Raw genomic sequence first — 23,612 nt, 5'->3', positions numbered from 1 at the left:
CTCTCTCTCTCAATTTGTCTGTCTCTTTCACACACCCACACACACTCTCTCTCTCTCTCTCTCTCTCTCTCTCTCTCTCTCTCCTGCCTGTCTCTCTCCTGTTTGTCTCTCTCTGTCTGTCTCCCAACCTCTCTCTCTCAATTTGTCTGTCTCTTTCACACACCCACACACACTCTCTCTCTCTCTCTGTGACTCATACTACCGCACCTCTCCCTCCCCCTTCACCCCCCCTCTCTCTCTCTCTCTCTCTCTCTCTCTCTCTCCTAAATGTGAAGTTTGTACAAATAAGATAAATATGTTTGTTTAAAATAATATCAATACAAACAATGAGATTTCATGCACTCGTTTTCAGACTAAACAAAGGTTGTTGAACTATAATTAACATGGCTTGAAAGTGACTTTTGAAAGACGGTATACGATTGAAAACCAGACACAGGATATGTCAGTCAGCAAAATTCAGAGGGAGAAAGAAAAAAAAGGGAGAGGGAGAGGGAGAGACAAGAAAAGAAAAGGATAGGGGACACCCCCCCCCCCTCATCTTTCTTTCTCAAGGCCTTATTAATGGCCTTCACATCCAAGAAGCCCCCCCCCCCCCCCCCACCCTCCACTTCCCCTTTGATGGCTTGACCCTTGCTCCACCATTATGTAGAGCTATATTGGAGTTGCCCCCGGACCTCTCTCTCTCTCTCTCTCTCTCTCTCTCTCTCTCTCTCTGTCCTGTCTCTCCTAAATGTAATTTTGTTTACAAGTAAGATAAATATGTTTGCATAAAATAGTATAATTACAAACAATGAGATCTCGTGCACTCGCTTCAAGTGAAAAATAGGTTGAGTAATCTTCTTGGACTATAATTAACACGGCTTGAAAGTCACTTTTGAAAGACGATAAATTCAAAGCTTAAACACAGAATTTATCAGTATGTAAAAAAATGCCCAATTTTCAAACAATGAAATAAGAAAACTTTTCATTTCAAAGTAAGATTCATATAGACAGGTCATTCATTATTCTGCTCTTGTTAACTTGTACTCTGAAAAATCATAACTTGATTTTGTTGTTTTAATTAATAAGAAGAAAAATACTAGTCATAATCAGTCGGTTGTTATATGGTACAATAATAAATAATAATAAATGTTAATGAAAATAATAATGTAATTGATAAACAGCAATAGAGATAGTCATGATAATAATAATGATGGATAATGATGATGAAAACTACAACGACAATGATTCGAATCTTCAATAATTTGAAGTCGTGAGAACGCACCAAGCACAATATAGCAGCTACTTTCGAAAAATCAACGTGAAGCAATTTCAATTCCCTCACGCGTCACCTACTGAAATGTGCGAACATGACCATGGCGTATGACGTAACCCGAACATGATTTCTATGGGACTTGCGCTTTAGTTGACTTTTTTTCGTAAATAGTCGAGATCGTGTCACCTGCCCAATGCCCACTTTCTCTCTCTCTCTCTCTCTCTCTCTCTCTCTCTCTCTCTCTCTCTCTCTCTCTCTCCCCTCTCTCTCTCTCTCTGTCTCTCCCTCCCCCCTCTCTCTCTCTCTCTCTCTCTCTCTCTCTCTCTCTCTCAGTCTCTCTATCTCTATCTCAACGAACAGAACAACAACAACAACAAAGCATGGATTACCCACAAAATATTGTCACACCAAAACCAAAACTAAATAAATGTCAAACTTCTGCAAAACCAACAGCAACAGCAACAAAAATCAACAAGAAAATTAAAGTGCGGTAAAGTCCGTTGAACTAGAGACATGGGGGTGGAAACTCAAAATATATGTCAAACTTATCTTAAGTTATTTCCGAGGCATGACTAAGAATAGGTATTCATCCTGCCATCTTTATCATACAACTTTGATAATTATCACACACAAGTTCAAAGTAATCATATATTGAAGTCATGTGCCCACGCCATGTTTACTTAACCAGTCATGGAATGAAGTATCTAGACGAAAAGTATCAAATAGTTTACACTGATTAAAACAGGATGCCTACTATACCCTTTGGGATGCGTAGGGGTGTCAATCCCTCCCCGTTTTTTTTTTGGGGGGAGGGGGGGAAGTAGCAACCTTGTCTGACAATTTTCGCTAAATTGCAAATCCCCGAAAATTATCACATTTTCCCATTTTGTGGACAAAAAGATCTGAAGATGTTGTGTTATTTCTTATTGAAATCTATCGAGTTAATTACCCCCCCCCCCCCCCTGGGGAAAAAACGTTGATTCTACCTTTTTTTGGAGATGCCCCCCCCCTGGCGCTCAAGGGGGGTGTGATTTTTCAAATTTACGAGGGCCCCAAAATAAATTAGTGCTCACTACCCCCCCCCCCCCACCTCCTACTGAACGAATTCTCGGACGGCTGTTTTGCCGCTAAATATTTTCTCACGAATTGGGCCCCCTCTCCTGCCGCCGGCTGGATCCGCCCCTGCCCCTCCACCCCCATTAAAAAAGGTCTAGCGACAACCTGACTCTATTTGGCATATTTTGATACCCGTTCTCACATGACACCTGGTTTATGAAGGATTTCAAGATATTCTGAAGCCTATTTATAACAAAGCAATCTTTAACCATTCACATCACAATGTTGATAACATTGGCTCACTATGCTGTTATTTGGCATAGTTCGTTGACGTTGCTCATCAGCCTATCAAGACAGTGTAAAAAGAGGCGTGTACTCATTTTGATCAAAATAGTACTCGAATACTACGAAATAGGAAAATAGATACGAGCTAACGTAGAAGGTAAACGGCAGTCGATCGACAAACTTTCCAAGTGAACAATTCGGAGTGAGAACATCAAAAATAATTGTGAATTTAGAAACTGATCCGGTAAGTGAGCATATTTTTTCTATTTTAAAATATATCCATCAATTTTTATTTAACTCCTTTTCCGATAATGATAGATATTTAAAGAAACTGAAAGCAAAATCTTTGTGTAACATTTCATAAGACTTTTTTTCTTCTTCTTAATGTCAGATGGAAGACGCCTGACAACTAATCAAATATCTTGCCTTAATAGATTCACGATTTCCTTTTCGATATGAAAAGGTCTTTGTAAATCTCATATTCAGTCGCAAGTATTTTTGAACATCAAATTCTCTGGATAAATTTGCAATATACTACCACATATTCCACCAGCGAGGTGTTCTCCAGTGACGTAAAAATATGATTATTTTTGCCCCGAAAATTTAAAAAATCAGACCCCACCCCCCCCCCCCTTGAGAACCAGGGGAGGGTGCCTGTCTTATTTTTGTAACAAATAATGGTAAAATTAACGTGTTTCACCGCCCGCTCCCCACCCGCCGCCCGGCCCTTGATCTGCCACTGGCCGCACCCCCCCCCCCCTACCTTCCCGTCTAAAGATTTGTTGTTGTTGGTTGTTGTATTTTGGCGTTCGGTCAAATTGGCTGAGTCGTTCTGTCAAGAACGAGCAAAGAAACTGTTTTACAAAATTTACATCGACCAAAACAAATAAAACAGAAGAATGCACTGGACATATAGACGGATAGACAGTGACTAACATAATAAATATGTAAACAGTTACATTAAACATAATACGTACATATAGTACCTGTATTTGTAAATTATAACATTCCCTTCGGGAATATTTCTATAGGGCGAGGGGAAAGAAATCCCGTCTAAAAAAATAAGAACGTTTTTTTTTTTTCGTGTGCAGGAAGTAATCGGAAAAGTGTCAAATCGCAGGTTTTAGGATTGTAAAATGTTATTATTTTTCACAAATTAAAACTGCTACATCATGTATTGTACGATGTAAGCAAATTTCTTGACACTATCAGGCTTTTGCATTCATAATTTATCATCTTTTCGATTTTCCCCTTGTAACGATATTTCTTGTGAAAAAATCACTACTCAAGCTTTCCAATGATGTTGGCGGCATCGAACCTCGGACATCATCTGTAGATTATATTGTGCGGCATCGAACCTCGGACATCTGTAAATTCTATTGTGCAACCTTAGAAAACGGCAGCTGCTTGAAATAATTTGTTGCCAATTGGGACTCCAGCTCTTTAAGGTACTATGTCCCATTTGCAGGTCAAAATAATGAAAAGGTTAAATTCCAACGGAATTTGAAAGACAATACTTATTTAGAACTTCCCTCAAAAAGAAAGGGTTTGAAAATGGCTTTTTGTGGGGAAAATAACGACCATTAGTGGTTGATCGACTTAAGTGATTGCAATCACCTGAGCACTAGTCTGATTTTCAGACCCTTTTACCAAAGGGTCGTACGTTTTGTGCTGCACAAAGATTCAATCAGTTTAAATTTGGCCATTACAAGTAGTGGGTTATTGATGTAGACAAATTGCTCATGTACCTGTTACAGCTCATTTCATGTTTCTTATTACCAAAGAAGAAAAAAATGTCAGTCAGTCACTCAATTATTATAGTGTCTGTCAGGGAAGTCTAGAAAGTAAACGGGTTCCCTTGCATAATTTGAATACTAGGACAGAAACAGAGAGAGAGAGGGGGACGGGGATATCGGGAGAGAGAGAGAGAGATGAGAAGGGCAGGGGAACCAGATATAAAGAAACAGACAAGGGAGGGGCATGCAGAGATCTAGAGAGAAGACGACAGAGACCAAAAGGGAAAGAAAGAAAGAGAGAGCGAGAGAGAGGCGGGGAGATGGGGGAAAGATAGATAATATACAGTGAGCAGGATAGGAGAACCAGATTTTTAAAGAGAGAGGGGGGAGGAAGGGGCATGCAGAGAGAGAGACGACAAAGACCAAGAGGGAAAGAATAAAGAGAGAGAGGGAGGGGGTAGTGGAAGGTGGGTAGGATTGAATATGATAATAGGACAATGGGCGAATGAAGGTTTATTAAGCATGCTAGTGGATATTGAAAACAGTACTGTACAGTAAGAAAAGGAGACCGCTTGAAGAGAAGGTACTTTTACTTTTCATATTTCGAATATAGGGGTATTGTAAGACTTTCCTTTTCAGGAAATGTGTCTTCCATGATAGTCTTCCAAACTGACATTAACATCATGAAAAAACTCACATATCAAATTTTACCAAAGGTCAATATTTCCTTTAAATATAAATAAAATGACGTGTTTGCAGACAGAACTCGCGTCAATCACATGCTTCATTATCTCTTTATGCGATAAATCAGGGGAATTGTTTTTACACAATGCAGCGCACTTAATATAGTTTGACGACCTTCACAAAGTGCAGACATTTTCAAAAGACCCGTTCACCGATTCCATTCATTAAAATCAAACACGGCGTCATCAGACATCGGCGGAGAGGGGTGGAATGAGACAAAAACAACCGACCGCGGAATTCTGGAACGAGCGACCCATTCAACTAAATTATTAGTAGTAGCAGTAGTAGTAGTAGCACTAAAAGTAAAAGAAGTATAGGCCTTCTAGTAGGACTATGAGTAGAAGTGGTAAAATAACATTACAAGTAGTAGTAATACAGTTAGTAAAAGCTGTAGTAGTAGTGGTAGTAGTAGTAGTAATAGTACTTAGTAATATAGTAGTAATGGTACTTATATAGTCTTATATAGTAGTAGTAGTAGTAGTAGTAGTAGTAGTAGTAGTAATAGTATTAGTAGTAGTAGTAGTAGTAGTAGTAGTAGTAGTAGTAGTAGTAGTAGTAGTAGTAGTAGTAGTAGTAGTAGTATAGTGGTAGTATGGTAGCAGCAGCAGCATAGTAGTAGATTAGAAGTAGCAGCACTGGTAGCAGTAGCACTAATACTATTAGTAGCAGTAGGGCTTTACAAGAACCAAGATATCATTTTACTCTGCAATCATAAGTACTTCATCACGTGTTTTTTCAGTCCAGTTCTTGTCATGTAATTGCATGGTGAAAGAAATGATGTGAAAGCGATCGGGAAAGGTTCATCATGTAGCAAAAAGGTATTGGTGTATAATGTGGTGTTTTGGAATGTAATGGGATCAGTCTAGATAAAATATTATCTTACATACATGTACATGGGACTACACAAACCTGGGGCAGGAAAGTGTGTGCCACAAACGTTAGATATTTCTCACCATATTTCGTTTAAGAGGGCATTTGAAGTTTCATTCGTATGATGTTCTTCCCCACATCAAAATAAAAAGCATAAAAGGAGCTCACAACGTATTCTCCATCTCTCCCATAACTCATTCTTCTCTTAGTCATTGCCCACCGCATATCATGCGATCTTGCTGCGATCCGAATTTCGAAGAAATGACAATTATATTAAATAGGGCCTAAAGAAAACTAAACAAACACCACCTTCCTGATGTAGGTTCTATAATGATAAGAATATTAATAACCAGAATTTAAGTGCTTTCTAGTCAGAAATAAAAGCCAGATCGGCTTTAATTCATAGAAAACCGCACAATACTCGTATGACGTCACCACGATTCTAAGCCGATTTAGCTAATCTTCCAAGGAATCAATTGAAATGTCAATTTTATCAACCACATGTCCATTCAAATCATCGACCATTAAGATTTTAGAAGTTTCAATGTTCACATCAAATGCTTTTGCTAATTCTTCCAAAATCAGATCGTAAGGTCGTATACGGTGCGGTCTGTTTAAAGGATCAATATTTCTCTCACATCTCGATAAGCTGTACTCATCTCTTGTCCATTAACCATTCTGCACTTTAAATTAGAAAGTTGACGAAATTGCCGGTCTGATTTTTGTGATTATTTGGTCAAGTTTTTGAAGACTATTTGTCATTAATCTATCTATTCATCATCATTTATTGTTGGAGACATCGTGAATTAAAGAAAATCGCACTTAAAGAAAATCAAATGTTGAAACAAAATATTAGAGTACTTGAAGATCAGATATTCATACTTTCCATTATTTAATCTGCATTTTCACGTAAAATAAGACACTCAAATGCGATAGTAATACGTGTATAATTATGTCTGTGCGTAATCAAAATAAGTTGGCACAGATTCTTCATTTTACGTAGACCTAGTTTTGAAAGGTTTTGAAATTAAAACGAGTTATTCCTTGTAAATAGTCTGCGATATATGCATTATTTAGAAATGGAAACAATAAAAGCGATTCTCCAATTATGATATCAGTTATTTTGGGGGCATGACATCTAAATGGTCTTTATCCATTTGGTTCACTGTCTGCAGTGTAACTAATAACTTATTACAAAACAAAAAATAATTACACATATTTTCTCCTTTGGGTTTTGAAATTAAAAGGAGCCATTTTCATTGTTTCGTCGGCTGCAGCGCTGCTAATGAGTTGTCTTATTTCCAAACAGAAAGATTAACAACGATCCTCAAGTGATAATTCCAGTTGTACAGATCTCTTTGTTGAAATGATGAACATGTCAACATTCTCCTCACCTTTGGATTATGGAAATAATGTATTTTCAGTGTATTGATACTGCGCTTCCGTGATATTCAGCCTTCCAAGAATAGCAAGAGCGGCCGGCGAGAGTTCGTTGAAATTCTTCTTTTTGAATGTCGATTTGCCGGAACGACTTCCCACTCTAGATATCATGTCCCCAAGCCCCGCATCGGCAAGAGCCGTCAGAAAAGCACGGGCGGCGTTCGTCGGGTACTTGACTTGCTTCTTTCCGTTGGGTCCTTCGCATATCACGGGTGGAAAGAGTTTCCTTTGCGCCACATAAATAGAGTCGATCTTGAGAGAACCATGGGTGAGAACGCGACGCGCCTTCAGAGGACACTGCACCACAAAGTTCCTGAAGTCGGCGCTGGTTGGGCAACCATTTGGAAAGGCGACGGCAGGGGTTGGACTCCTCTTCTGTGCCCGTCGTAGGATTTTCAAAGCTCCGGACGAGAGCTTGGACGATGGTCTGGAGAGCATCTTTCCAGGAAGCATCACGTTTGATTTTGGCCGAAGAGAAACATTGAAGCGGTTGAGTCGTTGCGCACTTTGCACAGTTTGTTTAGGTTTAATCATGGGCCTTCCTGTCATACTGTTCAATGGAATCAGTTCAGGGTTTCGTCCTTGTTGAGAGGACGCTGAGACTGGGATGTTGGATCCTTCCGGTGTGTAGGTCACCTGGACAATTTGGGGCCCATTGGGAACCACGCTGATCCCAACAGGTATTGGCCGAGACTGTGCGGGAAGCAACGTTGAAGACATTGATGTAAGAGTCGGTGGTACATGACCCAGCTGACCAACATGAACCTGTGGTTGTTGCAATGGCTGATTGCCAGATCCAGATCTATTGATCATCTGCCTCTGCTGTAATAGAGCAGGAGAAACATTACCAGGCACTAGTGTTGCAGGCTGCGAGGTTAGAGCCTCTGAGGATCTCACTACCTCACCAATGATACGTTGACCTTTCTGATGCTGTTGAAGGTGCTGTTGGAGTTGTTGTTGCTGTTGTTGCATATGCACCTGCAGTTTATGTTGCTGAGGTAGCTGCTGCTGTTGTGGCTGCTGATGCTGCTGTTGGTGTTGTGGCTGTTGTTTTTGCTGCTGTTGTTGCTGCTGTTGTTGCTGCTGCTGTTGTTGCTGCTGCTGTTGCTGCTGCTGTTGACGCAATCTGGAATCTCCGATCAACGAATTCTGACCTTGTAAAAGGCCCACCTTCGATATCTTCTCAGGGGTCGGTGCTGTAGATGAATCTGTACTGATCAGCGCCCTCTTGTGTCGAACACAGAGCTGGATCAGATTGATGGCATTGTACATCACCCCAGCTGGTATCTTCAAGGGGATGACATCCAAGGGTTCGAAGATCACATCTTCCTCCTTCTGGAAGAAAGACTTGGTGATGTGTTCAAGGCAGTGTAGGATTAAGGCCAGTCTGGCAACTTGACCCTGACTCTTGGCCAGTATCCGTCTAAGTGCTATGTCTTCGTGGGACATCTAAGGGACAAAAGAAAATAGAAAGAAAATACGACTCGTTTCATAGATATTTCAATTGGCATATAGGGACGATATATTAGCTATCAAAATATAGGGCACGTATACAATGCAACCAAATGTGTTATGTGTTTTATGTGTGCGGGCAAGCACTGAATCCAATGACCGGGATAATAGTATATTTGTAAAGCGCTTAGAGACATTTGTATTAAGCGCTATATAAAAATTAAATATTATTATTATTATTTTACAAAATATACCTATATCTTATATGTCTTTCAATAAAGAAGGATATATGGAATAATATCATAAATATGCTTGTCAGAGGTTTCGGAGTTAAAAAAAAATAAATTGAAGGTTTATTTTCAGGAATAATGTTTAATACCTGTGTGTCCCCCCCCCCCCCCTCCCCCACCCCAACATTAGACATAGAACCCTGGATCCGTCCCTGAATACGTGGACTGTAAAATACTCTACCAGTTTTGACATAGTCGAGGCCAACGTTTATGTGCTTTTAAAAAATCGAAGTTTTGGTTTACTCAGGAGGGGCAAGTTGCCCCTTCGCCCTCTTTCAAAGTCGGTTGTGAGTTCACTTACCCTTTCGAGTCGCTCTTCGACGTCGTTGTAGTAGGAACTGAAGGCCGCATTGGCCTGTCCGTCCAGCAGGTAAACCTTCGTCGATATGTGGTTCCGACGCAGCTTCAAAAGATTGGCGCAAGGACACAGCAGGATGCGTCAATGGATTGGTTATGGTAGACCTTGCGGGGTTTAGGGCAGATGATAGCCACGGTACTCTCAAGGAAGCCTCGGGAGCCGGTAGAGTTGCTGAGGAGGGCGTTGGCATGTTGCGGCTGGATGAATCCTGCAAAGGAACCATGCATGCAATGAAACGAAAATGGGGTTAATTTTTTTGACAAAAGTGACTTCACGAATGTACATGTTTAACATGATCGCAAAGGCTTTCAAAAAAAATCAACTTCAGATAACAATGCAATCTAGCTATTTCCATCACCTACTGATATGTGTCGTGGTCGAGTGGTTTAAGACGCTTGACTTGGAGATGCGAAGGTCTAGGGTTCGAATCCCGACACCGGCACTAATATCCTTCGGCAAGATATTAACCTGCACTTGCTACTCTCCACCCAGGTGTTAAATGGGTACCCGGTAGGATGCGACCGTCATTGTTGGTCAAACAGTTTTTGAGCGTCATGTAACGCCTGGCTGGATTTGCTCCCCAGGGAGTGGAGGTTGTGCACACGTTGTGTGCGGGCAAGCACCGAATCCAATGACCGGGGTAATAGTATATTTGTAAAGCGCTTAGAGACGTTAATTTTGTATTAAGCGCTATATAAAAATTAAATATTATTATTATTATTATTATTATTATTATTATGTGCAAAAGATTTCACAATGTATTACGACTTTGAACAGGACTGAAGGTACGCGAGATTGATTTTTGCCGTGGACACCCCCTCGCCCCCCCCCCCCCTCACCTCTTCGATCCGTTCTCACGATGGCCCTCATCTCTCTCTCTATCCATGTTTTCTGTCTATTTCTTGCCCTATTATGATCCCCTCACGGTCCTCATCCTCTAAATGCTCTTTTCAAAGCCTATCCCTCACCCCTTATATCTCTCTCTCTCTCTCTCATTCTCTCTCTTTCAGATTTACTGTGTTTGTCTCTCTCGCTGTATGTCTCTGTGCCTTCAGCTTTCTGTTCCTCTCTTTTTTTTTCCTTTTTTGTTGTTGTTGTGTATATATGTATGTATGAATTGAATTTGAATTTGAATGTATTAACAACAAAACAACAACATAACACAATGTTACAAATGTATTCAAGTGGGTAACAAAATAACAAAATATCCATGTACATGAGTAACAAAGAAAAAGAAAATATCGTTGAACCATGTGTACAAATTAAATTAATTATGTACCATGTCATATCAAACCTGTGAATTAGCTATAACTTAATTATACGTAGAGATTTGTGGCTTGAATTGAAATTCACAGAGTTCCAAAACTTCCAATAGGCTAGCGTGATTCAAATAAAGGATATTTTTAAACTTAAAAACTTAAAATGTTGTTAAAGGGAGAACCAAAAGTTAGCACGAGTGCTAGTCGGGATTGGTTCTCCAATGTTCGTATGTGTGTGTCTCCCTCTCTCTGTCTATCTCTTTCTCTCTCTCTTCCTGTTCAGTATCATACTTTCTATCACATCCATAGAGATATATACTACTATGATCACATCCCTCTAAATCGGCTCATACCTCGATCTATTCAAATTTGCATGTACCTTAATGTGCGATTTCCAATCATTTTTTAAAGTATTTATTTCGTCAACTTGATGTTATTGTATCCTCAAGGGACCACTAATTAAATGTACTTCGATCATGTCTCGTTGGAGCATGGGAAAAGTCTCGCCACCCCCTTCTCTCTCTCTCTCTCTCTTTCTCCCTTCTTGTAAATGCAAACAAACGAAAGCCTTTAATTTCTAATTTGCATAACTTCAATTGATCATTAGAGAGAAAGAGAAAGAGAAAGAGAGAGAGAGAGAGAAAAAGAGATCCGATCGATAGAGGAAGAAGGAAGTATTTCTTATATCGCTCGAGTCCCTTTCATTATGACTCGAGTCGTAAACATCCATTTTAATAGAGAATAATAATGTTAATGATTAATGCTTATACTAAAATACGTTGTTTGTATTTGTTTTTTTACTCACCTGATAAATTAAATCTTGCGTCTTCATACACTGCTCCCGTGACATCTGACCAAGGGCTGTACCCAGTTTGTAACTCGAAGAACGCCTCTCGATGCTTCAACATCTCCTCCTCCTCCTTCTGACACACCTGAGCATCACTCCCCGATGACCGCGGTGCATCCAATGCGCGGTAAACTCTCTGAAGGTCTTTGGCTATTATGCAAGCTTGACGGCCTCCCGAGGTCATGCGCTCCTTCAAGTTGCTCATGGTGAAATCAAATTCTGACGTATTTTGTGGAACTGCTGTTAGCGGGTCTGTAATGTTTGTGTCGGGGGATGTGAAGACTCTTTGCGCATGCTCATTCCTGATTTGATCTTCTGCTACTTTCATGGAGCGCGTAATAAATCTTACCACGGCTGATTTCTTTCTGCACATGTCGTCTGCGAGGACCGCCGTCCAAATGACTGGGGGCTCAGACCAAAGGTCATTGAGTGCGATGTAGGCGTTCTGACCTAGCATGGCGGCGGTGGCAGTGAGTAAGGGAAAGAAGAAAGCCTCCTTAGAAGTCCCAAGTCCATCGGCGCAAGTGTTGACGAGTTTCACGATGTTAGCTGGAGCCACTGCGTTCCAATCTGTATCGATAGCTCTCGTTGCTATCACCCGGTCGTCTGCACCGCTCATTTCAGTTTTCATCCCCTCCATGTTTCCTCTTTAGAAATTCTCGCGTCGATGTGTTCAAAAGTCCCGGGCCCGGCAAAAGTTCAATCTGTAGAAGAAAGCAAACAGTTTTGCTTCAACAAGGCAGACACGAACATCCTGATTTTCCCCTCATTGTGTTTAAAACTGCTTCAATTCGCATGCAAATAGATAAAATATTGCAAACTTGAAGACGAAATCAGCTAAGGAGTTGAGAGGGAATATATGCTTGCATGTGTATAAAGGCCAGCTATAAGTGCGGTTGCTAGCTAGATATAGCTATATGGCTAGTGTGCAGTAACGGGTAGAATATACGTGGGTTTGTGTGTATAGCTATAAGCGTCCCTTGAAAAGGACACACTCGCACGCTGTGTATAGGCGAACACCATTCACACACACATACGGCACACATATCCGTTTTGTCAACGCTGATACAAAGAGCACTTACTAGCTCTTTTTTATTAGCCAACGCTAAAATAGAAAGGATATTGCATTGATTAGGCTAGAGGTATGACTCACGAGTATGGTTAGCCTCCTATAGTGCAGTGTGTTTTAGCAGTGTCTTTTTTGTGTGCGTTCTTTGTTTGTGATTATAGCAGGGATACACATATCCCTGAATATAGTGAATGGAATTCTCGCTAGGATGTGCATGCTACTATGCATACATAATGCACTCCGGGAATGCACTATAAAAATTATCAACATTTTGCCACTCGAGACAACGTGAGTGTAACATTGCATGTTTGATTATGTATAGTTTAGAATATTACAATCACCTCAGCTTGGTGCTCTTGATCGAGTAGTCATATAACGATATCAAATCTGGGTTTATAGCGCTAAATACATCTACGGCATCTATATATAAGCGCTTACTATTTGCTGATACCGATAGAAATTACAGTCAGCAATGCAAACACAAATTCAATTCAATTCTATTTTGAAACGTATACAAGAAAAATAACAATAAAGCTACATTCAATAATTATCATCATTTAAATTGATATTGATAAAGGACCTATACCGAGTTTCTGAACCATCCACATGCAGTCTCCTTGCTGCAGCCCCCCCCCCCCTCCCCCGATTAAGATTCATCTCGACACCTTTCTCTCACACACACTCTCTCTCTCTCTCTCTCACACACATTCTCTCTCTCTCTCTCTCTCTCCGGTCCCGCTCTCTCTCTCTCTCACACACACTCTCTCTCTCTCTCTCACACACATGCACATCCTCTCCTATTTATATATTCTCTCTCTACGTTTTTCCACCTCTTATACTCACTCCCCTTTTATTTCTTTCATTCTCTCATTAAATTTCCCCGAGTCGCACTCTCGTTTGAAACTTACTTGTATATTCATGTTTTGATCCTATTTCTATATCATGTTTTGGGATATTTCAATATCATAATCAGTATATCAACAGTATTATTCAACAGTATAACTTTAAGTCTTGATGTAAAATATAATCATGCACGTATGCCCATCAGTTTTGATCCATCGGTCCTCATCACCCACCCCCCCCCCCTTCTCTCTCATCTCTCTCTCTCTCTCTCTCTCTCTCTTCTTCCTCTATCTCTCTCTCTCTCTATCTCCCTCTCTCTCTCTCTCTCTCTCTCTCTCTCTATATATATATATATATATGTAGGCCTATAATTATGTATATGTCTCTTTCTCTCCGACTATATATATATATATATATATAAATGTAATATATATATATATATATGTGTGTCTGTATGTTTCTCTCTCTCTCTCTCTCTCCTCTCTCCCACATACACGCACATACAATAGAAAGCTGTATGTCGATCAGATTCTTCTTTCGTGTCCATCATCTGAGCTCAAAATATGTTCTGCCAGGCTCTTGCACACTGAAGAGCCTTCTCATTTGCTGCCACTAGGTCTTCCAGGCCAGGCGCGGATCCAGGGGGGGGGGGCCGAGCGGGCCTTGGCCCCCCCCCCCCCCGCAAAAAAAAAAAAAAAAAAAAAAAAGAGAGAAAAAAGGAAAAGAAGGGAAAGGGAAAGAAAGAAGAGGAAGAAGAAAAGAAAAGGGGAAGAAGGAGATCGGGGGGCCGAAAGGGCCTTGCCTCCAAAGCTGTTGACCCCCACCCCCCCCCCCCCCCCCAATAAAAAAAAATAAGAGAGAAGGAAGGAAAGGGAAAGAAAAAAGGAAAAGAGGAGATACTGGCGTACTGATACTGATTGCTCATCTGACCGTGATTAAATGCCTAAAACCCCAAAGCTTTCGGGGGCTCTGCCCCCTGGATTCCACCTAGGGCCCTACGGCGGGCCCTTAGATGCTCATCTGACGGTAATTTAATGCCTAAAACCCCTCTTTTGGAGGGCTCCACCCCTGGACCCTACGCCAAATAGTGACCTTCCAGTGTCACAAAATAATAGGTATTTAAAAAAAAATGCTCATCTGACCTTAATTAAACGCCTAAAACCCCTGAGTTTCCGGGGCCGGCTCCGCCGCCTCGACCCCACCAGGGGCCCTAAGGCGGCCCCTGAATGCTTATCTGACCGCGGTCCCCCCAAATCGGAAGAGGACGTAGGAAGAAAAAGTAGCAGACATGAGAACATCTTTGAAATTCAGACAAGGATTAAGAGTATAGAGAACGGTACAGCGAATCGTCTTCTTTCTCTCATAATCTTATGAAACGTCAAAGCTTCCGCGCTTTGCGCGGGAGGGGGAACCTGAATTCAGACGAGGATTCAGAGGCGAGAACGGTAATACGAATCTTTAATGATTTAATGAAACGTAAAAGCTTCCGCGCTTCGCGCGGGATGGGGGGGGAAACTAATTTACGACGAGGATTATTTTCGAGAACGGTACAACGAATCGTCTTCTTTCTCTAATGATTTAATGAAAATTAAAAGCTTCCGCGCTTCGCGCGGGAGGGGGGGGGGGAACCTGAATTCAGACGAGGATTTAGAGTCGAGAACTGTACAGCCAATCGTCTTCTTTCTCTCATAATCTTATGAAACTTAAAAACTTCCTCGCTTCGCGCGGGAGGAGACCTGAATTCAGACGAGGATTAAGAGTCGAGAACTCTACAACGAATCGTCTTCTTTCTTTAATAGTTTAATGAAACGTCAAAGCTTCCGCGCTTCGCGCAGGAGGGAGAGGGGGTGACTGAATTTAGACGAGGATTAAGAGTCGAGAACTTTACAACGAATCATCTTCTTTCTCTAATAATTTAATAAATCGTAAAATTTTCCGCGCTTCGCGCGGGAGGGGAAAAACTAAATTCATACGAGGATTAAGAGTCGAGAACGGTACAACGAATCGTCTTCTTTCTTCAATAGTTTAATGAAACGTCAAAGCTTCCATGCTTCGCGCAGGAGGGGGAGGGGGGGCTAAATTTAGACAGGGATTAAGAGTCGAGAACTCTACAACGAATCGTCTTCTTTCTCTAATAATTTAATAAATCGTAACATTTTCCGCGCTTCGCGCGGGAGGGGAAAAACTATATTCAGACGAAGATTAATAGTCGAGAACGGTACAACGAATCGTCTTCTTTCTTTAATAATTTAATGAAACGTCAAAGCTTCCGCGCTTTGCGCAGGAGGGGGAGGGGGCTGAATTTAGACAAGGATTAAGAGTCAAGAACTCTACAACGAATCGTCTTCTTTCCCTAATAATTTAATAAATCGTAAAATTTTCCGCGCTTTGCGCGGGAGGGGAAAAACTAAATTCAGACGAAGATTATGAGTCGACAACGGTACAACGAGTCGTCTTCTTTCTCGAATAATTTAATTAAACGTCAAAGCTTCCGCGTTTCGCGTTTGCACCGACCCCCCCCCCCCGCATTACGTCACTGTTGGTCACCATTAAGTACCAATATTTGGCTCGCATAATTTGAAATTTGGGCCCCCCCCCCCCTAAGAAATCCTGGATCCGCGCCTGTTCCAGGCAGCATTGGTCATCTAGGAGTGGGCATCTTAATAGGTGTGACATAGATTGCACAGATGTTCCACACCACACTGTCTGTGTCATCTGTGTATCACCATTGTATTTGCATCACCCCACCCCTGTGCGAACCCTATTGAGGGACTTCCGTCCAGTGGCAGCTGTTCCTTGGTCGGAATTGGTAGCTTTTCATGCATGGTGGTGGTTTTCACAACGTTTTCCTTCCAACAATAATGCTCTGGTTGATTGAGGAGATTATGACCATCTCCCTGTATCTCGGTGATTTGTTTAATCATTGAATATGTATACAATATACTGGGATTATATAACGTAGTCCTTAAATGATGTATGCTTGACGCAGGGGCGGGGGCCCGGCCAATTCGTGAGAAAACATTTAGCGGCGCAGCAGCCGACCGATAAATCGGTCAGTAAGGGGGGGGGGGGGGGGGGGGGTAGTGAGCACTAATTTTCTTTTGGGGGCCCTCAAAAATTTGAAAAATCGTACACCCCCCCCCCTTGAGCGCCAAGGGAGGGGGCCCATCTCCAAAAAAAGGTAAAATTAACGTGTTTTTACACGTTTTTTCCCCAGGGGTGGGGGCCCCCGCCCCCGCCCCCCCCCCCCCCCCTGGATCCGCCACTGGCTTGACGTCATGATTACATTCGGGTAAATTTGCGTGAACCATAAGCGGGAACAGTGGCGTATACGGGGGGGGGCCGCAGGCACTTGCGCGCCTGACACCTCGCCCCCTCCCCCATCAAATTGAAAAACATGCAGGAGAAGTGAGAGAAATATAATGAGGGGTAGAAAAAGAACGTCATAATAAGATTCCATGCATGATAAGATCCCCTCCCAATACTGATCCTCCCAAAACGATGGCCTTAATTGTTCAGCATTCATCCATTTTTTTAATTGGTCAACCAGATTACCCCCCCCCCCCCCCCCACCCAGACGCCATATGCAGTACCACCTGAATGGCTTGTCCAACGCAAAGCCACTGTCCTCTCCCTTACCCTGTTAACTTTTTTGTAATTGTTTTCATTATTACATGTTTCATTCTAGACCTAATCTAAACTTGCAGTTGTTTGTTTGCTGTTTAATTGTTTGTTCGAAAATTGGTTATCTGGCTGAGGGGAGTATTCTTCTACTGTTAAATGAATAGAGGCTAATGTTTCGCCCACTGAATTACTATTTCTCTTATCTGATTCTGCAGACGATAGCCATCTTTCGAAGAAAAAACTTTCCCGCCATTTTTTTTTCTCCAGCGATGGCCCATCCTGCTATAGTCCGTTCGACTACCACATCATGTCGTCATTTCTTGACGTGCTTACGTCACAAAGGACTAGGAAAGGTCACCTTAAGGTCAGGTCAAGGGTTGGGTCAAGGGTCATGTTTAGCAGCAGCCATGATGTCATCGGATGTCAATTATTTCAGCGGGAGCGATGAGTTTATAGAGAAACTTTTCCCAGCGCATCAACAGACGGTCATTTTACCGGTAAGACAGTCCAGGTTTTACCTATTTTATTCTGTCTCTTTATCATAAAAGCTGCATTATTTATTATGTATGTTTATTAATTTATCAATCTATATGTTAATATCTATTCATTCATTTCTTTTTGTTTGTTTGTTTATTTATTCATTCGATCAACGTATTTAATCATTATTTATTTATTCAATGTTATCATGTTGTCTTCCATGAAACCTTGTCAAAATACACGAGAAATCGAATACAGAAAATGTGTATCTCATCACTAAATAAAAACAAATTACAACAAAATAAAGCAAAACAGCTGAATATACGTATATACAGAATAATTTTAACCCAAAATTGATGTAATTCTTAAAGACATATATAGACACCATTTTTCTGCGATTTATTTATTTTTTTTTTCAGTTTCTAATCATTGGTATTATAATATGAGATAATGCAAACAAATATTATTTTAGCATGTGGTTTAAACTATTATTTACTTGAAAAACATGTCTTTGTTAGAATCGCTCAACACTGCAAAATTATATGAAACATAAAATGTATATACTATACATAATATACAAACAAAATATAATGAAAGGTAAACTTACATACAGCAGAACGATATAACAAAACAAAATCTGTTTTTACAGCAAAACAATATTCCCCCCCACACTCAGTGATATTTAGGGTACGCATATGCGTGTTCCCAGCACCCCCCCCCCCCCTTTCAGCATAAGTCCGTTTTGTAAAGTCAATACGGGCAGATCTTTTTCTTTGTTACGAGCTGGAGATTTTGGGAACACGCATGCGGTCCCTGACCGTCCCTCCGTTCCCGGAGTGGGGAGGCCGGGAATATTTTCCATTTTTGAACATCTACCAACCTTAATATTCCGCGGACGTGCAATCCACTCTTGCATGTGGACTTGACCCGAAATTATTTCTTTGCGCAGCTTTATGGCTGTCCTTTGCCTGAATACCACTGTACTGGGCCGACAAAGCCCCGGGACGAAGCTTGACAATGAGTATCCAGAAACTATTATTTAGTGTGGGGTGAATTCTTTTGATCTAATTGAATTTTTCCACCTTAATTTGGCCTGATGAATTCAAAGTCAAATGTACATGCATGGATGAGCATCAGCCTTTTTTTTAATGAAGTATCCAGAACCCCTAATCAGTGTGGAATTAATAATTTCCCTTTATTCTTGATGGATTCAGTCGCCTTAACTTCTTTGCCAAAAAGAATTCCAAGCATGAGCATCATGTTTATGTTCTGTTTGTTTTGTATAATATCAAAGGGCCCGGAGAGGATCCGTATGAGTCCAATAAACCCGAATATCTACAAACCCGACCAGTTCTACAGCGATGTTTCCACATTATGTGAAGGGTTCCAACGTGGAAAACTACATTCAAGTAAGTACATCGTTAATGTAGTATAGGAAGTGAAAGCAGGCATTAATGAAATCATCATTAAGTTTGTATATATACAATTATTGGCATCGTCATCATAATGATGATGATCCACACCGGGGGGGGGGGGGGTTCTCAGATTATTTTGGTTTGGACGGGGTGTGCCGCTCAATCCTCGAACCCCCTATTATTCCAATTTTTAAGGGTCATTTGGGGGGAAAAATTTTCTCCCGAAGTAAAGCCCATTTTTCACACTTTTGCCATGCAACCACCCGAAAATTTTAGAAATTTTGAACAAATGGGACCCTTCGTTGTATTTATATTTTTATAAATCACCCGATATGTAGTTGACCTAAAACTTGTTCAATGGCCATCTGTTAGCTTACCAGTTTCTAGTGATACATTAGTTGACATATTTTTGATTTTCTTTGAATTTCACCTTTAAGCTTTATAGCTTGTCGTTGTTGCGAAGAATCATCATGGTGATTACTTTCATAGTAGTTCAAATCTTGCCTCGAAACATACCATTTTCAGTATATGCGTAAATAATACCTTACTGAAGAGAGTGCTTTTGAATGACTGAGTTTAAAAGAAATTAATGATATCGGCACCATAGAAATGCTTTAAATGATCATCTCCGTCACTTCTTTAAATTATATAATAACCTCCGTCTTTTAGGAATAAAAAGGCGCTGTAGAACATCTCGAAGGCGGTTGAGTGTGGCAAACAATTCTTTCAACCAAATTTTCGACAAGTAAATGAGAACAAAAAGGTTATCACAATGTTTGTGTTTCGACAGGGATTCCAGAACACTTAGGCACTTGATCCATCTCTCTCTTCGTCGTGTTATTTCTACTATTTTCTCTTTCCCCATCAGATGATGGTCCTTTTCTGGGCAAGCGCCCTGGCGATGGTCAGGCGTACGAGTGGATGTCATATTCTCAGGTTTGCATTTTAATTTGCATTTACATTTTTCATTTTACAGATTGCCAATTTGCAGATTGCCTAATTACATTTTACAGATTGCCAATTTTTAAGAAAGGGGGTATTTTGTTGATAGGGTGACGGAATTGAATCACTTAATGTTAACCCTCCCTATTATTTTACATTCAAAAGATCACCGTAGTTTGCCCTCCCCCCACTAAAAAAATATTATATACTCAGGTTAAAAAGGGAATTCCACCATGATGTTAAATTGGTTTTTAATATAAGCAGAACAATTTGAGAAATAGGTCCGTGAAAGTTCTGATTCAAATTCTGATTAAAAATTAGACAACTATGAGTTTTTGAAGTTACGATCAATCAAATACAAATTGGCAACTATGTGACGTACATGCAGCTTGCGAGCTCCCTTCCCATTTGCCCTGTACTAAAAGAATAAAATAAATGTTTGTTTTCCCTCTAGAAACAAAATCTATGAGTCCGTCATCAATAAATAGGTAAATGAAAGTTTATGAAATTGTATGTGGAGAGGAGCTCGCAAGATACGTCACAGTGTTGTCAATTTATATTTGATTGATCGCAACTTAAATAATTCAAAACCGTTATCAGTTTGTACTTTCTATATCATGTTGAATAAATTGGTTGAATAAAGTTTCTCCCCCCCCCCCCTCTCTTCTCCCTCTCTCTCTCTCTCTCTCTCTCTCTCTCTCTCTCTCTCGACTTTTTCTTCTCTCTGCTTGTATCTTATCTCTCTATTTCTCCCACTTATAGGTAGAAGAGCAGGCGACCCTGTTCGGTTCTGGGCTCGTTGCGCTCGGCAACCAGCCTGGCCAAGAGACTTTTATTGGGATTTTCTCCCAAAATAGACCAGAGGTAAAAAAAAATAATAATAAATAAATAAATTTAAAAAAAAAAAAAAATTATAAACCATACATGTTACATTATCTGAATATTGGACGCTAACTCTATAAATACGAGATAACGTATGACATGCATATTGTTTGCAAAGATAATACTGTGCTTTAAGTAATAGATAATCTACCTTTGGTTCGAACTGAGAACATGGTTCTCTAAAGTACACGAACAAAAAACAAAGATTTTTTTTTCATAATAAACTCGAAAAGCGTTTATACTCTTTTCATTTTGCAAGAGTGACTTCCTTTGGGGGGGGGGGGGGTTTCGAAATTACGTTCAAATTATTTCACTGTGAATATCTAATATCATCGTGTTTTCTCCTTATTTTTACAGTGGGCCGTTACAGATATCGCTTGCATGCATTATTCCATGATATCAGTACCATTCTACAACACAGTAGACATCAGAGCATGCGACAGGATAATTACACAGAGTAAGATTAAATTTCTATTTACTCACAATTCCAACTATCACACTCTAAATAATTGACTTTGCAGGTCTTTTGTACGGCACTGCCCCCATATAGAGTATGTAAAAGGGGGGGGGGTATATGGTGTTAAAAGTTTTTTTTTTAAAGAAAGGAGATTTTTTTTTTTCTTTAGATTTTCAAGTGCAAAACTGCTGGGGAAAGGTGGCGCACATGCGCACATTGTATGAACAGGAAAATGAAACGAAATGAAACCTTACTCGAATCACACTATGAACATGACGGACGAAGAAAGAGGACAAAATATACAGTTCCTCATTCTCCCGCCCCCCCCCCCCCCCTCAGGTTTCAAAATGACCGCATGCGTGTTGCCAAAATGTCCTTTTCGTAACAAAAGAAAAAGGTCGAGCCGTATTGACTTTACACACCGGACTTTTGCTGAAAAGGGGGGGGGGGGATGCTGAAAAAGGCTCGTATACAAAAGAAAAAGGTCGAGCCGTATTGACTTTACACACCGGACTTTTGCTGAAAGGGGGGGGGGGTCGGTTGGAACACGCATATGCGTACCCTAAATAACACTGAGTGGGGGGGGGGGGCCGGGCTCATTCTACCCTCAACAATTGCTGTGGTAGACAAAGTGACATCCCTTCACTGCTATTATGCAAAAATGTGTAGAACAGGTGTCACATACATATTCACCTGTTCAACACATTTTTACATAATAGCAGTGAAAGGATATTCCTTTGTCTACCACAGCAATTGTTGAGGAGAGAATTAATGAGGAACTGTATAATTTGTCCTCTTTCTTTGTCCGTCATGTTCATAGTGTCAGGGTATATACCGGTATACTAACATACTCAAATTTATGGATGTTTCTTTCCTGGGGACGAATTATTCCATTAACCTGTTATTGAATAAAGTCTGCATACAGTACTTGTTGCTATGTTGGGTTTGCCTCGGGTAAGCTTTGTAATTTTTGTCAAGAACATCCTTTGTTTAAAAAGTATTCATACAATTGGAATATGTTAGTAAACCGGTCTTTTATAATTATAGAAGAATAAAGGAAAAGAGTAGAAGAAGAGGCTTCCACTCTCACCAAAACGGGCTAAAAAATGGAAAAAAGACATGTAGAAAAAAAGATTGAAGGAGATTCCAAACATGACAATGATTTTTCTTAGAAATCATCAATAGTTCTGGAATCTAGCTTTAAAAATGACGACTCAGAACGCTCAGAAAAATGCCCAGTTTTGAAGCTGTATTGCGCAACTGTTTATGACGTCACTGCAGGCGCCTCTCCGGTGAAAAGGAGGCTGATTTATAGGCATTAAAATGTCTTTAAAAAGGTTGTTATCATTTTTTGGTCAATTTAAAGGTTTTCTGAAAAATCAGAGGCTAGAATATTAATAAGTAGAGGTGTATTCATGTTTGAAAGGCTGTGTTAGTTGGGTTAGAGTGGCCCTTTAAGAAGAACACGGATAAGGTTCAGCAAGTGAGAATGGGAAATGTACGATAGTCGGATGTAGACTCAGGGTCAGTTTTGGCAAGATAAAAAAAAAAAAAAAAAAAAAAAAAAAAAGATATATATATATATATATATATATATATATATGTATATATATGGGTATTTGGTAAACCGTTTGATTGCCGTTTGGTCTAAAAACCAGCTCGCCTACTACCTAATTGGTCTATTCCCATATATTGTCTACTATCCACATGGTATAATGATCATTTCTTCTACTTATCATGTGGTCTAATGACTATTTAGGCTAATAGTCATTTGGTCTAATCTCCAATAAGTCTACTTCCCGTTCAGTCTATTGCTCACTTAGTCCATTTCAAGTCGGTCTAATTTCCAGTCTGTCTAATGCCCGTTTTGTCTATTAGTTTCCATATGGTACAATACTCATTAATTATAAATAATAATAATCATCACATGATTAGAAGGCATTATGGATGGTAGACGAAATGGGCATTCGACAAACTGGAAATTAGACTAACTGGTTATAAGACTTGATGAAAAATATACCAAATGGGTATAAAAGAGTAATTGGAGATTAGACCATATGGAATTTAGACCAAATGACTATCGTTCGAAATGGTCATTAGACCACATGGTAGGTAGACGAAATGATTATTACACCATGTGGATAGTATACACTATGAACATGACAGACAATGAAAGCGGACAAAATATACAGTTCCTCAGGTAAACAAAGGGACATCCCTTTACTGCTATTATGTAAACAGGTGTCACATGCATATTCACCTGTTCTACACATTTTTACATAATAGCAGTGAAGGGATGTTTCTTTGTCTA

The 23,612-nt window shown here is 40.3% G+C and overlaps 3 protein-coding genes across 3 annotated transcripts in view; 1 reads left to right on the top strand and 2 right to left on the bottom strand.

The window, feature by feature from the left end:
• Positions 1 to 6,802: 6,802 nt before the first annotated feature.
• On the bottom strand, positions 6,803 to 9,533 carry LOC115921694 (mediator of RNA polymerase II transcription subunit 15-like). The gene is made up of 2 exons (XM_030979640.1): positions 9,430 to 9,533; positions 6,803 to 8,835 (listed from the first exon to the last, which is right to left on the bottom strand). Exon 2 carries the CDS (start codon positions 8,833 to 8,835, stop codon positions 7,348 to 7,350), a length of 1,488 nt encoding a protein of 495 aa, XP_030835500.1. The 5' UTR covers positions 9,430 to 9,533; the 3' UTR covers positions 6,803 to 7,347.
• LOC115921695 lies at positions 9,507 to 12,568 on the bottom strand. The gene is made up of 2 exons (XM_030979641.1): positions 11,551 to 12,568; positions 9,507 to 9,694 (listed from the first exon to the last, which is right to left on the bottom strand). Exons 1-2 carry the CDS (start codon positions 12,230 to 12,232, stop codon positions 9,534 to 9,536), a joined length of 843 nt encoding a protein of 280 aa, XP_030835501.1. The 5' UTR covers positions 12,233 to 12,568; the 3' UTR covers positions 9,507 to 9,533.
• Positions 12,569 to 18,966: 6,398 nt separating this feature from the next.
• Positions 18,967 to 23,612, top strand: part of LOC574703 (long-chain-fatty-acid--CoA ligase 5-like) — a 15,322-nt gene continuing 10,676 nt past the window's right edge. Inside the window, exons 1-3 of the mRNA XM_030980149.1 lie at positions 18,967 to 19,014; positions 20,725 to 20,826; positions 21,202 to 21,301. Of these exons, the coding sequence (XP_030836009.1) occupies positions 18,967 to 19,014; positions 20,725 to 20,826; positions 21,202 to 21,301 (250 nt within the window). The remainder of the gene's footprint in view (positions 19,015 to 20,724; positions 20,827 to 21,201; positions 21,302 to 23,612) is intronic.

Source organism: Strongylocentrotus purpuratus, unplaced genomic scaffold (genome assembly GCF_000002235.5).
Source record: "Strongylocentrotus purpuratus isolate Spur 01 unplaced genomic scaffold, Spur_5.0 spur5_scaffold_10, whole genome shotgun sequence".
Lineage (NCBI taxonomy): Eukaryota > Metazoa > Echinodermata > Echinoidea > Camarodonta > Strongylocentrotidae > Strongylocentrotus > Strongylocentrotus purpuratus.
Note: the sequence above shows the minus strand (reverse complement) of the source record. Positions and strands in the feature narration are given on the sequence as shown.

Bases quoted from the DNA above. Each gene is read 5' to 3' on its own strand.
- LOC115921694 (XM_030979640.1), bottom strand. From the start codon at position 8,835: ATGTCCCACGAAGACATAGCACTTAGACGGATACTGGCCAAGAGTCAG.
- LOC115921695 (XM_030979641.1), bottom strand. From the start codon at position 12,232: ATGGAGGGGATGAAAACTGAAATGAGCGGTGCAGACGACCGGGTGATA. The intron at 9,695-11,550 runs GTGAGTAAAAAA...GTTCCTTTGCAG, and splicing joins CGCAAGATTTAATTTATCAG to GATTCATCCAGCCGCAACAT.